Consider the following 16,640-nt stretch of genomic DNA (forward strand, 5'->3'; position numbering starts at 1 on the left):
CATACATGTATTGAAGCTCTAAGATGCTCTCCGTATCGCTCTGAGAAATAGTTGTTAATCATTGTTCTACTGCTGTACTTTTGAAAAATTTAGTCATCAAGACTACTGGAGGGATGGCTACTAAGCACAGTTTTATACTCTTAGGGAGAGTGGTGATATGGCTCTTTTATACCTGTAGGAGGTATTCTGGATTTGTACCATAAGGACATTGTTTAATGAAGGCCTTAATTAAAGGTTTAGGGCAAAGTTTAAAGCCTTCTGGAGTATCCCACGTGCTGATTTTACACCACCATCAGGTTCTAATGCATTGAGATGTAAGGTTTAAATTATGTACTTGCGTAAGCCACAAGGTCAAAAAAATGGAATATTGAATCTATGAAAGAGTGGTATTACATGATGTCTAGCAGGAAATCATTTATGAGAAAGGGGTGAAGAGGCAGTTGAAGAAGGACTTGAGAAGCAAAAAGGCAAAAAGAGTGAAAACAGTAGAGGAATTATTGCATGCATACAAAGCAGCAGATGTAAGAAACCATGGCACATAGAAGAAGCACTCACAAAAATGGAGAGAGAAGGACGTGGAAGAATTAAGACAAGGAACAAGGTAGAAGTGGATTCAGGGAAAACAATAAAGAAACAATAGTAAGGAAGAAAGATAATATGAGAAGCTTTGTGAAATGAGCAGCAAAACAAAAAAGCCAGATATTATCGTTAGGATATTAGGAAGAGTAGAGGGTGAGAAATGGAGGTGATTACGAAAAGAAAAGAATTTATGAGATGATCATTGAGCAGGAATGTGGAGTAAATGTTAGCTTTGAGTAGTATTACAAGGAAAACAGTTCAGCATAGAGAGCTATGAATGGTATGAATGCTTTGGTAGGAGGAAGAGCAACTTTGAGGTATTCAAAATGTTGGCATTGTTGGGATTGGAGGTAGGTAATTGGAGGTGACCTGACAAGCCCACTCTAAACAAAAAGGCACCAAAGGGATCAGTATCCACCTTAATATCCCATCCACCATTTAAATCTATCTTAAGCCACCAATTACCTATTGTAAGATAAAGTACACACCAGACCCTTGTTATAACTTATTCTATTGTACGAGGGCTATTCACAAAGTAAGGAATGTTTCCGCATACCGCCATAAGGAGCATGTCAGGCGTGTATATACTGGTGTCCGTGAGATTGGCACATGAGGTGGCATGAATCTATGATAATGGGAATGTCCCCACAATGCCCATTTTATCGATACTCAAATTGAAAATGTGTGCTGCAATTGAAAATCCTGCCAATTGTGAAATACAGTCAGTGATGTCCTTCCCCACATGGCAAACTGCACACAAGAACTCCTTAATTCATTCAAATGGGAGATTTTCCCTCATCTGTGCTATGGTCCCGTCATTACACCAAGCAAATTTCACTTGTTTCAAAGAATGGCTAGCAATACAGCACTTTGATGACGACAACGAGGAACTACGAAGGCACGTCACTGAGGGGCTGAGATTGCAGGCAGCAAAATTCTATGATGAAGGTGTTAAGATTGTACAAGATTCAATATGTATTTTTGAATTTGGCTGCTATTTTGTATCTATGTGTGCTGCCCCCTTGTGGATGTATCTGTAAGCGGTGTTTGTGGCGCCTCCATGCGGTGGCGTCAGTGTATTAAATGCAGTTCAGTTTTGTGGTGTTAAATCTGACGTGTGCAGTTGTTATTTCAAGCGTTCCTTCAGATTCCCTGCAATTGGCGTAGTAATCAAGAAGTTGATTTTATATAAGAGGCGTTAAATTCAACAGGTTATGGGCCCAGGACGAGAAGGAAGCGCTTTGAGAGTGTGAAGTTACAAACTGTACGGGATTTGAAAATCGGCGGTGCACCAGCGAACTCATGATGACTGAGGCATCAATTGATCGCGATGAGAAGACCTTCGCTATTCCGAAATTAACTCGGAAGAACTACAATGGATGGAAGGCAAGGATCAAATCGGAGATGCTCTTAAGGGATTGTTGGGAGACTATAGTCGGATACGCAGATTCTGCGGGAGCAGCACTATCTCAAGCCGAGATTAGAAAACGCGCCAAGAATAATCTCGTGGCGTTGGCTCTCATCATGAGGAGTGTTAGTGATGAGCTCATTTACGATGTAATGGACTGTGAGGAGGCAAAGGAGGCCTGGAGCATCCTAGATAAAGTGTGCAATGAAAACTCGTTGTATGGTGCCACGTTAAAATTGCGTGAATTGGCAAGTTTTGAGAAAAGGGATGACATGAGTGTGCAAGAGTACTGTAATCATATTGTAAATATGAACAGGGTCCTTATTAAAAACGGCATGGGGTTCAGCGATAGACAGTTAGCAGCTATATGTTTAACTGGACTTCCGAAGGAAAAGTATGAGATAACCATCAAGACCCTCACGGCTCAACCCAATAACATGGAGTTGGCAATCGTGAAACAGTACCTTCTGGAAGAGGAGGAGACACGCATCGCTGTTAACAAGGCGGAGCATCTTGCTCTAAAAACATCTTTTAAATTTGCACAGCCGCACCAATCAAGGTATTCCCCGGGCAGCAGCACTGAAGAAGGCAAAAATAATAATGCTGGACAGAGACCCAAACATAGGAAAAGCAAGCCACCACGAAACAAGAAGTTTTGGTGCTATGCGTGTGGCGGAGAGGGTCATATTGCGGCCGTATGTCCAAGAAAAACGGAGGATGATGAAAAGACGTTGGAGGCGACCGCATCAGTTATTCAAAGGGAGCATGTGGCGCTTTGCACGAGGAGAAATTTGCCGCAGAACGACGGTGTGTGGACTCTTGATTCCGCAGCATCGGACCATATGTCCCCCCGAAGAGACCTGTTCCAAGACTTCGAAAGTTATAGTGGCATCGTGAAGGTTGGGGATGGAGCACCCCTTAAAATTGCGGGAGTGGGTAAAGTGACCCTCCATTTATCTCAAGAATGTGGCGGGAAGGACATTACCTTTTCGAATGTCCTTTATGTCCCAGAACTAGAGGATAATCTCCTTTCACAGGGACAGATTGAGGAAAAGGGACTGAAATTTATCTCATTCCAAGGTGCGACAAGAATTTTTCAGGGTGAGAAAATGTTATTTCAAGCCTATCGAGTGGCGAGATTGTATTATATTACTACCGTGAATGGAGTCACATTGCAGGAAATTAAGGAGGAAAACAAACAGCCTGGAATGAATGAGATAAGGACGGCTAACCTGACAACTTTGACTAGGTGGCATGAAAGACTGGGTCACCCAAGCGTGGAGATCTTGAAGAAATCAAAGTTACTCGTGGACCTTACTGATCATTCAGTGGAAATGGACAATAGCCAATGTGAAACATGTATTAAAGGGAAGATGAAGAGGGAAAAATTCCCACATCGTGAAGATAAGGTAGTGGAAGTTCTTCAACGAATCCACTCTGATGTGATGGGTCCGATAACACCCCAATCAATAGGAGGCAAGAGGTACATGGTCACATTCGTGGACGAAGCATCAAGGTTTGTGACTGCTGTAGCCATTAAAAACAAGAGTGATGTATTTGAAGCATTCAGGAACTTCCGAGCTATGGCTCAAGTTCTTCATGGCAAGAGAATAAAGGAGTTACAAAGCGATAATGGAGGGGAATATGTTGGAGACAACTTCGAGACTTACTTAAAGAAGAAAGGGATCCTGCATCGAAGATCTGTACCAGAAACACCTCAACAGAATGGTCTTGCTGAAAGGACTAATCAGACACTGAGTCATGTGATTAGGTGCTTGCTAATCAATGCAGGAATGGCAGGATACTTTTGGGCTGAGGCTCTTCAGACAGCATGTTACCTGCGAAATAGGATCCCATCAACTCCGCTGAACTTCTCATGTCCACTGGAGAAATGGCTGGGAAAGGAAATCCAGAAGAGTGACCTGGAAAAACTGCGAGTGTTTGGATGCCAGGCATGGGCTTGGGTACCGAAAAACCAGCAGAAGGGCAAGCTAGGGGAAAGGGCAACTGAGTGCTTAATGCTAGGGTATCCTGAGGGAGTGAAGGGTTACCGCCTATGGGATCTGAATTTAAAGAGGGTGATTATCAGCCGTGATGTGGTGTTCAGAGAACATATCTTCCCCTGTAAGTCCCACAGGGGCATTAATTGGCTTCAACAACAGTGCCCTGCCAGGGAAGGAGCCTGTGTAGTATTCACAGAAGGAGATGATCCACCAGATCCAGGGGAGGATCCTGCTGATGGGCCTACCCAAGAGGCCACACCAGATCCAGGAGAGGATCATACTGCTGGGCCTACCCAAGGGGCCACATCAGATCCAGGAGAGGATCTTGCTGCTGGACCTACCCAAGGGGCCTCACAGGGAGTGGCAGAGGCTACTCAAGATGCAGGAGAGGCCAACCCAGATGATGGACCGAGACGATCCGGAAGGAGAAGGGAAGTGAGAGCTCCATGCAGTCTACCATGCTGTAATCTGGTAATGTATGAAGAGAACAACCCAGATGATATACAGGTTCCCAAGACTTGGCAGGAGGCCCTGAGCGGGCCACAGTCAGCTGCATGGAGAGCTGCTATGTTGGAGGAGCTGGACACAATGAAGGGGCAACAGACATGGGAGGTGGTACCCCGGCCTAAGGAGGCCAATGTCATTGGTAGTAAGTGGGTATTCACCATTAAAAAGTCTGGGGAGGTGATTGTGAAATTGAAAGCAAGGTTGGTTGCACAAGGCTTTCGACAAGTGTATGGCTTAGATTTTTATGAGACTTCTAGCCCTGTTGTGCAGAAAAAGACTATAAGAACTCTCTTTTCACTTGCTGTAGAAAGGGGATGGGAGATTGATCAACTTGATGTGGTTGGGGCTTATCTCAATAGTTTTTTGGATGTTCCAATTTATATGGAACAACCTCCTGGTTTTCCCTCACAAGATCATGGTATGTTTGTTTGTGAGTTGAAAAGAAGTATGTATGGGCTAAAACAGTCAGGGCGCAACTGGAACTGTCACCTGCATGATATTCTATTGAAATTAAAATTCAAGGACTGTGTTAAGGAACCTTGTGTTTATGTCAGAACTGGGGTGATATTAGCTGTCTATGTTGATGATTTTTTACTGTTTGGTGAGAGGGAACATTTAACGAATGTCAAGGTTGAACTTTCAGAATGTCTTAAGATAAAGGACTTGGGAAGTGTGTCAAATTTTCTTTCCATGGTTATCTCCAGACCATCCAAAGGGGAATTGATTGTTAGCCAGGAGATTTATGTTGAAGAAATACTGAAGGAGTTCCTCTCTTTAGACATTAGGGGGTTCAGTGCTCCACTTGAAATGGGATGTGTAAACCTTGAGAGAAATGAAAGTGAAAAGTTTTGTGAACATACTTACAGGAAGGCAGTTGGGTCTTTGCTGCATTTGTCAACAAATACCAGAGCTGACATTTCTAGTGCTGTTTGTTTTGTTAGTCAACATTGTGGAGACCCAGTGAGAAGTGACTGGGAGAATGTGAAGCACATTCTGCATTATTTGAAGGGGACAAAACATTATTCATTACATTATGTTAAAACTGATGAAAAAGTTACTGTATATTCAGACTCTGACTGGGCTAGTGACTTGAGTGATTGCAGATCTATTTCAGGGTATTGTTTTATTCTAGGTGGAGGAGTGATTTGCTGGCGAAGTAGAAAGCAAAAGTCACCATCAACATCATCAACGCATGCTGAGTATGTGGCTATGTACGAAAGTGCTACAGAGTTTGAGTGGTTAAGGGATTTTTTGGTGGAAATAGGTCAGGGAGATTTTGTATCAAGGCCATGTTCCATACTTGCGGACAATACAAGTGCTATAACCATTGCAAGCACAAGGTCTGTTAATGATAGGTCAAAGCATTTTTCAGTTAAGTTTCACTACCTAAAAGACCTAGTTTGTCGAGGAGAAATTGTCTTTAAGTATGTTAGGACAAATGAAAATTTAGCTGACTTGCTGACAAAATCACTAACTGGTCCAAGAACCAAAGAACTAACTAATAAGTTAGGTATCTTTTGAGTTTTTTTTTTTACACATGTTAATGACTGCTCTTATGAAGTATTTTTGAGCTGTGTTCTTTTGTTCCATTTTTGTCCTTTTGCTGATGATACACTAAGTTTCATTTTTTTTATATTGAATCCTGAGGAGAGGTGTTAAGATTGTACAAGATTCAATATGTATTTTTGAATTTGGCTGCTATTTTGTATCTATGTGTGCTGCCCCCTTGTGGATGTATCTGTAAGCGGTGTTTGTGGCGCCTCCATGCGGTGGCGTCAGTGTATTAAATGCAGTTCAGTTTTGTGGTGTTAAATCTGACGTGTGCAGTTGTTATTTCAAGCGTTCCTTCAGATTCCCTGCAATTGGCGTAGTAATCAAGAAGTTGATTTTATATAAGAGGCGTTAAATTCAACAGAAGGAATTTTTGAAACTTGTCCACTGCAATGATAAGTGCCTCAACTTGTTTGGTGACAATGTAGAAAAGTGGCATTTCAGTCTTTCTTTCAGATGCATATGATAAATATTTTTACTGTACTTAGTTTTTTTTTAATTCCAAAATACTCCTTACTTTGTGAATAGCCCTTGTATGTTGAATAAGAATAATTGAAGAAGAAGGAATCTGTATTTTGAACATAAGCACCAATTATTCTCTGAGCATGAGATGCGTATCTTAAGTTAAAAGTTATGGTAAGTATGGATGGTTAGGTTCAGTTCTTTGGTTCTTGGTTTCACCAGTTCTTGAGCTTACAATTGGAATTAAAACTGAGACAAAAATGACCCAGATGGCACAGAATCCTCCGTATCTAATTCGTATGCAGATAGTATCCATTGATGAAAAGCGACGAAGCGGTAGTCAATGGATAGTATCTGCATACGAATTAGATACGGAGGATTCTGTGCCATCTGGGGAATTGCCACATTAACAATTTAGTAAAATCCAGTTTGCAAGCCTTCTTGAGCATAATATACGTTACATAGGTACCAGAGAGATATGTAGGTACATACTATGGATCTCTAAACACTTTTAAAAGAAGTTGATACATTATTTCACACAGGTTCCATATTATTATAACAATATCATTTGTTTGTTTAGAAAAATATTAATTGTAAATTAAACTTTTGCTTAGGAGCTAAAAGCAATGCCTGGGATTAAGAACCAATTCCAAGACTTGAACCAGACTCAGAACTAAAATAAGTGGAACCAACCCTTCCTTCATTGCAGTTTTAAAGCCATCTTAAAGCAGTACTATTGTATTCATAACCATTCCACTGTTTTCCCTCATTTTGGCATCTCTCAAGAAATTTCCTCACTGTTAATCAAGTTTATAAAAAATTCAAGCCATAAAACTTATATTTATAAAACGTTGCCTCTCGTGAAAAAATAATGAGGGGAAATGAACATACCATTTCTGAATCCAGCGCAATATGTCCTATCTGATGTGAAGTGGGAGAAAAATTGTGGATAGCTCCATATGCATGTCTGCTGAGAAACAACTGGCATCTTAGCCATCATCAGATCCTCTGTGACAGTTCCTGTTTCATCGTATCCCCAACCAACAACCTAAAATGTTAAAATTAATTATTAAGCTTTTTGAGTGTCAAAGCATTCTTGGGAAAGCATAATCAACCCAGACGGCACAGAATCCTCCGTCAATGGATACTATCTGCATACGAATTAGATACGGAGGATTCTGTGCCGTCTGGGAAATCCTAAAGAAACACCACCATAATTACTCTCTTTTAGACTTTTCTCTGTAAATGTTATCTGAAAATAAGGGTGCAGCCAGAGAATTTGGCTGGTAAGAGTGGCTATGGGACCACCTCATAACCATCCATCTTTTTTAATGGAGACCCCCCAGACCCTTAGTCTGGGGGGTCTCCATTTCAAGGAGTGTTGCTTCCCCAGAATTTTTTTTAGCTAACCCAGTCAACACACATGAGTCCTATGTGAAGTCTTAAAGAGCTCATACAAATTTGTATGAGTCTTATGACACGGTCTCAAATGCCTCATGAGGAGGTCTTTATGAGGTCTTATGCAATCATACAAGAGTCATGAAGGATGTCACGTAAGACTCCTAAAGACCTCCTGCATGAGGTCCCGTAAGACTCCTATAAGACCGTAGCTGCGAAGGGGGCGCCATCTGTTGATTGATGGTAGAACTACGATCTATCATCGCTTAATTATACCGAAAGATGGCGCTAAAATCGATTCATAATACGCCGGGTTGCCTATATAACCCCCGGGAGACCACAGTACCGTCTGTTAATAATATAGTAATTCCGTTGTTCTAAAACTTACTGACCATGAATATTACTGGAAAAAAGCAGTGAAAGAAACCAATCTTCTTTGTTATTAAAAAGGAAATAGAGTAGCTACACATTCAAACACACTAGGGAGAGGTATAAAAATACCAAAACATTAACCTACTCAATAGAAATAACCATTTAGAGAAAAGTTTCCAGTTAAAAAAGTAGACAGCCATCAACCAATCTCCCAAGGTTTTGGTTCCTTGGCAAATAGTATCAATTACCTAGATGTTAAGCTGGCAGAGGCTGGATTAACAAATGCATTCCTCATCCTGTTAATAAATCACCTGAAATTATAAAACGAACTGACAATAAAGGCAACTAAACCACTAATGGAAGGAAGCATGGGAAGTCATAAGTAGACATATAATTCACTTTACAGGCATGAACAATTTTTTATTGGACACGAAATGGGAACAATATCAACAACTAAACAGCAGGAACGAGACGAGGTGCAAGATGCACACGAGGGTCCGATAAAACAAGCCGATCCCAGGAAAAACGGGTCGAAACAAAGCCGGATCAGTAGAGCGGTCCAAAGAAGGTATGGTGATAATATTTTTTTAGGAATCCAAAGGAAGAGCAAAGAAGGATGATCCAAAACATGTCCCGATTCCGTGAAGGGTTCAACAGCAGGGCGAGAAAAAAATTAGTCACGTAAATATATTTCATTGCGAACTCATTATTATAAATTGTGCAAAAGGAATGCATACGAACCAAACTGACCTCGGAAATTCAAGACGATGTCCGGGCACGCACGCGTTCTACGACGACACTCAAGTCCACCAAATGTCAAAACAGACCCAGAAAAATCGGGCAAGTAAAACGATGCAATAGTCCGATTCAGGCAGGGTGAAAATCAAAGAAAGTCCGAAGGAGGCAGGGTCAAAATAGATTCACTGAGCGGAATGTCCAAAGCGGTGCGAGGGTCGAAAACGGGAGAGAGAGGTCCAAATTACGCGCGAAGTCAATAAAGGTTCCGTTAGGGTAGTTCAATCAGGTGCGGAGGTCAAAACAGGAGAGCAAAGTCCAAACGAAGCAGAGGTCAAATAATACAAGAAGCCGAGTCGCAAAACAAACACACCGAATCACAAGGAAACCCACGCGCCCACGCCAACTAACAACTGAATGTGTCGTTTCTGTGGTCTACCACAAGGGGGCCGATTGTGTAACTATGGTGTAACTTTCCGTTCGTATTTTCGCAATACCGCCATTTTAAATTTATTCCGCGCGGAATTACGAAGTTACAGGGGAAATAAGAATACAGGAGAAATATACCCACACCGTTGGAATGGTGGAGAATTAAGAAAAAAATGTACTTTATAATCCATTGGTCCAATCTTTGGTCTATAAATGTCTCCTCAATTTAGTATATCTCAAAGACATTATACGTCCTCTATTTTTTTTAATGTCTTACGTTCAGAGGCAAGTTCACCCTCATTATTTGGGAAATGCACTCGTACATTAACTTGTACGTGTAAATATCCGTGTAACCAGACCTTTAGACCTACTACTAGTCGAGTCGAACAAGAGTCACACAGCATGAGCCGTGAAGACCTCTTTAAGACCTCCTAGAGTCGAGTCTAAAAGAGGTCTCACGTACGACCTCTTATATGACCTCATCACGACTCCTGTGTTGACTGGGTAACCTTCACAGAATCCCAAAATAGCCTAATTTCTCATAATTTTTTTGTACATGTATTACTGAAATATGTATTTGATTTTCCTATTATTCAAAATCCCTTCCCTCCAAGAACTCCCCAGTCACGCCCATGCCAGAAAGTGAGTGAAATAATAAGTTAGTTGCAAAAAATTCCTTCACACATCCTGGGAATGAGTTACTGTCAACAAATTAGGTACTCTTCACTTCATTTTATTATGATTCAAAATTTTACAAACCATTTTTACACATTTATCTGTATTTATGATTCATATACTGATTCAAAACGGGGGGGGGGGGGGGGGGGGGGCAAAACTAGCTGTGGTTGTTCAAGTTGTAACTTTTTTGCACAGAAAATAATGAAACCAAAATTTTAAGGAATTTATGAGAGCAATTTATTACTTTTTATAATTATTTGCTTGAAAAAATAATGATTTTTGTTGTAGTTCTATGTCTTATATTAATATCATTTTTCTTCAAAAGAAAGTTTTTTCATAACTTTTGTTTTGAACTAAATTTATTTTTGCTTCTAGGGGAGGGGGGGCAGTTGCCCCCACTTGCCCCCCACTGGGTACACCCATGGCCAGAGCTACTCGAGCATCATATGGAAAGTGTTAGCAATTAAAACACTTCTCAGATATTGTGCGGAGAAGTTTTGCTCTTATGCCTGATTATACATTATGCAGAGACTTCTTCCCCAGTTATAAAATGTAATGACTTTCAAGACTAGACCAACAGAGGCTGGTAATCCCACCTAATGCCATATGTACATTAATGTGAAATTTCAAATGCACGAAAATAAAGACAAATATTATTCATCTATAATTTGATCATTATCACTTACCACCCCTTCTTTTCCCTCCACTTCATTCAATTCAGGTTTGCTCTTATCCCATAAACAGACAGGTTTAACATACACTGAGAATTCCACAGGACTGGAGAGTATGAGAACGGCTATATCTGCTCTGAAGTCTGTGCTGTTGTATTCCGGATGTACATGAATATCTGCCACCTATTTAAGAGGATATATACCTTGATTACAGTAAGAAGATATACTTGAAGAGACTGTAACAAGTGAATGTCCAAATCCCCAGCATAAGTAGCATATTCTCCGAATATATTCCCTCCCCCTAGTTATGTGAGACTTCAGCTTTGGGAAAAAATTTAAAAAATGCATAGAAATATAGTTCCCCTTTTACTTTCACCATGGGCATTTTGGAAAAAAAGGGGGGAATAGATATATTCAGATAATATAAGGGTTCCTACCAAAAAAAGGAAATATGTTCTCTCTGCGGAAATTTTTTCACAAACATTTTTGAGTACTGATACACATTTTAGGACCCATTGATTAAATTAATACTCTAAAACATGTATTGAGAAACATAAAAGTCATCATGGGAATGTATCAACCTCAGGTTAACTTGCTTTAATGTAAGTTCTAATATCATATTTTGGATTTCTTATGCCATAAGCACTCAGATAATTTCATGCTAGAATTATTTTTTTCAGAAATGGGAAAAATATAATAGTAATTGCAAGGAAAATATTTTTTAAGGAATTTAAAATCAATTATTTTATTCTACTTCATCATCTCATAACTATACTTCCCTAATTATCATTTAAGCAGCAAGCAATACAAACACAAAGTGCCATACTGATGAATTTTCAATGTCAATCTTGCACAATTAAGGCAAATTATAAGTTTTAGATTTTTTTAATGAGTAGAAATTACAGCACAAAATTTGGAATGAAATGAAATTTTAGTATCTAAAAAAACAATTTAATATTTTTCATACCTGCTTATCCTGTACACCACCTTCACTCCAAAGTTTTAAGTGGTATTTCCCAAGATAAACCACCAAGGTTTCAGGGTCTACTGGTCTATCGATGTATCTCCGACTTACGCAGTGTGCAGCTGCAGATTAAGTGATATATTTTGCTGATGAATCTCAAGTAATGGAGACACCATTTCATTCAGAAAAAAAGCAGTTTTGCAGCCATAAAATCATTTAAGTTTGAACAATTTAGTGTTGAGAAAAATGGTTTCAACCCCTTGCTGTTGTTTTTGTAATAATAAAACAAAGTCAAAACATGTAGAGTTAAAACAATTGCTCTTTTTTCCCTTCAAAATTCATGGAATGCTAGTTTTTCATTAATGATATAAGTGGTAAAAGAGTTTAATAACACAAAGTCAACATCAACCAAAATTTCTGTAACATCCAAGTGAGGCCAATGCAGGTTTCACTAGGTTGCAACTTATGTTATAAATAAATCAAGTAAAAAGGCTGAGTTCCCCTGGGAAGCTAAGGGTACATTGATGAAAGATATTAGTTTAAGTGGCTCAGATGCACAATTCAGATGATGGAGGGGATGGTGTGCTTACGGGAAGAAACAAGAAGACAGTAAAATTCTACCATCCCTTAGTTCTTATTGCCTTTGCCATTGATCTTTTGAGGTAGTTCCCCTGGAGAAGGGATACGTTTTGATACTCATAAGAGCATCATCCAAGCAATTCAGGGGAGTCATCAATCCATTAACCACCTTCCCAGCTAACTATAGGCCTTGCTTTGGTTTTCAGTACTTAAGAGACTCCATCCCACTATGTATATGCAAAACCATGAGCAAGAACCATTAATAATTCATTCAAGTACAATACTTGTAGAAATCATAAAGGAGTTCATGTGCTCCGGCCACAAATGTGAAATCAAGCTGTGCTCCATGCTTACAGTAAAAATTGGCACCAATCTAGCAATAGACATCATTTTTTTCATTATAAACATTTTCTAACAAAAGTTAACCATGATACGTAACACTAATTACCTCACCTGTCAGAACTGTTCGTTTTCCAATGAGAGAACCCCCACAGATGTAAGACAAGTCAGTGCCCTTTGATTGATAAATAGCTGCATGCCAAGGCCACTGTCCTCTTGATGTGCGCTGACCGTATGTAATAAGGGGGGTTGGCTGAACATCAATACGTCCGCAAGCAACCCCATCCACTGATAGGTGATGAAAAGAATTTTATTAGTAAAAGGCACAAATTAAAAGTCTTCTATTTGTTACTTATTTAAAGAATTGAGCATATTTCCCCAATGAGTGCAAATTAGATTCTAACAATACAATGAACTTCCTGCTTGCCAAAATTAACTCCTACTAAAATGAAATACCATAAAAATTTTATAAAAAGATCATATATGTCTCAACCTGCATACTTTATTTGAAAACATTTAATTTCTATTTATTGAAATTGCCAGCAACATGTTGGATACGTAAAAATGGAAAATATATCAAAATGGATAAGCAGAGGCTGAACTAATGAATGATACATACTAGCACAATTGCAAACTTGTGTAATAAGGAACACAAATTCATAAGTCTTAACTTGCAACCTTAATTAGGTACTAAGGTGCTTTTCATCTGGAAGTGTTTTACCTAAGTAATGTTGAAAAAACCCACCTAATTCAGCTCCAGCATTGGATGTACTAGGTTTTTGAGAAGGTTTATTTTGAGGTCTTGTGGTAGCTTGTGGTCTAGGCTTTTGTCCTGAGGGCCTGGTGGTTGGTTTGGTACCTTGACTAGGCCTCTTTCCGGGGAGGTTAGGTCTTGGAGGCGGCCTCGGAGGAGCTGGCATTGGTGATGCTGCATGAAAAGATAAAAGAAATAACTTAGTAAGGCACCACAAGATGAAAGAATGGCACATCTTAAATATTCTTATCATGTAAATACGCATCGCAAAAATAGAGAATAATGCACTCGGTGGTCATATGAACATTGGCAATGAAGCCCTTGGGCAAACAATCAGCTGGGTATATTGAAACAGACTAATATGTATACGTGGTTGCATATTTTTTTCAACAGAATGGTAAATTTAAGTTAGGTAAATAAATTCATATGCTCTTCATTCTTTATTTTAATCATTAGTTTTAATAAAAAAATTATTCTTGCCCACCAAGTCCTCCAGTAAAATTTCCATGTCAAAAATATGACTGACATCCTATTTAAAGAGCACGACTAAGAAGCAATTAGAAAAGTTTAGCTGGCAAAAACTTTATTTCATGAGCAAAATAAAATGGAGAAAATTAATGAACCCCTGCATTAGAAGGATATCAAAATGACAGGAGAAGATGATCCATTTCCATCTTCAGCCTCAGGTTTCTTCAGGGGTATCAGAATAACATTTAAGGCTTCGAGTTTAGGCTACAAATGCCTTTTTCTCTTTTTGTAGCCTTCAGGCTGAGACGGAACTAATTTCATCTAACAATAAATTTATTTGTCATCAGGAGATGCCAGTAAGATTATTGGTGAAACTGTGGCACCAAGCATTACATACATGGCTGTAGCCCTAAAGCCATATATGCCAGTAGCAACTCCTTTTCCTTTCACTGAAAAATGTTATATTTATGCCTCACTTTAAGCAAATGATATAAGAACAAGAGATTTCTATCACTAAAGTTGCACTTTCAGTCAATTTAATTATAGCCCTGGGTGATACCAAATCCTTCTAGCTTCAATTCTCCTCAATATCTTTTTTTAAAAACATCACACACACCTTTATCCTTCGGGCAAATCTGTCTTCCATTGAGTCTAATTGTCTTTATTCGTGGAGGTTCATACTCCTGATCACTGTATTTCACAAATATCTTCACAGAAAGTGGTGGACCTGGATTAACTTTTCTCCGACCATTCCAAATTGTATAGTGAATATTGTCCAGGCTGGAGACTTCACCCAACCATGTCTGCAATGAATAATTATTACCGTATTTAAACATATTACACTTATGTCAACCATCAGTGGCTCTAGCACATGTCACATGGGTGGGTCAGATAAAATCCACTTTGATTGTATGTTACAGAGTAAATATGGACAACACAAAATAGTTTAGCAAATTAACAGAGAGGTTTTCCATATGCCCATAACTGTTTCCAATTTATTCTTATTTTTTAAAATGAAGTTTCACTTTTGACTTTGATTAAAACATTTGTCCATATTATTTGGGTGGGCCAGAGAGAAGGCTGAAAAAAATTTGGGTTGGCCGAAGCCCACCCCTAGGGCCGCCACTGATATCATTCAAGTAAAATAGAGAATAATTAAATTTAAAGTTCATGCCAAAGCCAGGTAATGAATGTAAAAGGAGAGACACACTACATTTACAGCGAAACCTCTATTTTACACTTTTGAATGGAACACTTACAAAAAGTGCAAAATTGAGGAAATTGTAAAATAGAGTATCAGGGTCATTCCATGTCAGTTCACCCAGGCATGGCACCCACCGACTCGGATTTTAATGAAATTTTTATCACTAGCTACTATCACCTATCTAATGACCAATGTAAAATATTTCCTCTCTCACTCTCATAGTTTGCAAGATATGAGGAGTCAAAGTTTGATATGTTTGCTCAGAAGTGGCGCTAGTGGGAGTCAAATTCCAGAGTGCAGGGCACAGCGTAAAAATTCATAACTCAGAAACCACATAATATATTTGAATGAAATTTTGACCCCTTGTCTATCCAAGTGCATAGCTTCCATAATAATGTCTTTTATTCCCCTTGCATTGTTATGTTAGCCAAAATGATGTCAACAGTTGTTAATTAACCGATTTTTTTAGCTCAAAAACATTACTTCATATTTTCAGAATTATCACCAAAAGGCAGAGCAGTTAACTCATCCAATTTTTTTTTAAATTGAAGGTTAATATGTGCTCCAATATACTGTGAAATAAAAATGGTGGTGTTTTGACTGCCACTATGAGTATTTCAGGTTTTACTTTTTTTTCTGCCCCCGTGAGAGGGACTTCGGACACGTACTGTAAGACAATAAGTATAAGTGTATCCATACCTTCATGAGGATATATTTGAAATATTGGTCAGTAAATCTAAGACCAAGCATGTAGTCTAGTGAATGTGGCTCTTGTTCATACAATTTTTTTAATAACAATACTTGGCTTGTGGCAGCTGAGGGGAAAAGAGTCCAAATGGCTCAGAAATGTGAAATGATGCTTTTTCCTGGAATTTACCCATTTTTTCAAGTGTTTAGCATAGGGACAAATTGGTATCAACATACATTAGACTCTTACTGTGCATTAAGAGGATAAATGGAAATACTTATTTAAATAAAATTATTTAAATACAGTGGAACCTCGTTAAAGCGAGTACGGGATATAGCGACACCCCCGCTATTACGAGAGATAGCCGATGCACCGTCAATTGACCCTATAATAAGCGTGTTACAAAATTCGTTTATACGAGACCCTTTCGGTGTTGGCTCTCGCCATAGCGAGAGTTTCACCGCTGGAAGACTTTCATGAAGATTCCTTAACCTCTGTCATTGCTAGCGATCTGTTAGAAATGAAGTTAAAGTAGTGCTCAGTCTCAAATTTATGTGGTAAACTGTCGTTCGATAAATATAATGATTGACGAAACAATGCTTTGCATGATTTTTATTCAGTGCGGCGCTTATAAATTGTTTGAATAGTTAGTCGTTATTTGAGTAAGGAAATTTAGTGATGCAAAAAAACATCGCCTTTCGTCTGGATTTATGCTTACGTTTATCGAATAGATGTTTATCTGTCGCCGCACCACTCCTATTCCTGTATATCTGTTCGCAACAGGTATATTGGCTATTATTTGCTCCACCTCCGGTAAAGCGACAATTCGCTATAGCGAGTGTTTATTAGTG

The 16,640-nt window shown here is 39.0% G+C and overlaps 1 protein-coding gene across 2 annotated transcripts in view; it reads right to left on the reverse strand.

Annotated features, from left to right (window-relative positions):
- LOC124155875 overlaps positions 1–16,640 on the reverse strand; it is a 75,462-nt gene that overhangs the window by 8,261 nt on the left and 50,561 nt on the right. For both annotated transcript variants that reach the window (XM_046530037.1, XM_046530038.1), the window contains exons 4-9: positions 14,514–14,700; positions 13,421–13,603; positions 12,790–12,963; positions 11,761–11,879; positions 10,809–10,976; positions 7,402–7,558 (exon numbers count right to left, since the gene is read on the reverse strand). In XM_046530037.1, the coding sequence (XP_046385993.1) occupies positions 7,402–7,558; positions 10,809–10,976; positions 11,761–11,879; positions 12,790–12,963; positions 13,421–13,603; positions 14,514–14,700 (988 nt within the window). The remainder of the gene's footprint in view (positions 1–7,401; positions 7,559–10,808; positions 10,977–11,760; positions 11,880–12,789; positions 12,964–13,420; positions 13,604–14,513; positions 14,701–16,640) is intronic.

The sequence above is a fragment of the Ischnura elegans genome, chromosome 3 (genome assembly GCF_921293095.1).
Source record: "Ischnura elegans chromosome 3, ioIscEleg1.1, whole genome shotgun sequence".
Classification (NCBI taxonomy): domain Eukaryota; kingdom Metazoa; phylum Arthropoda; class Insecta; order Odonata; family Coenagrionidae; genus Ischnura; species Ischnura elegans.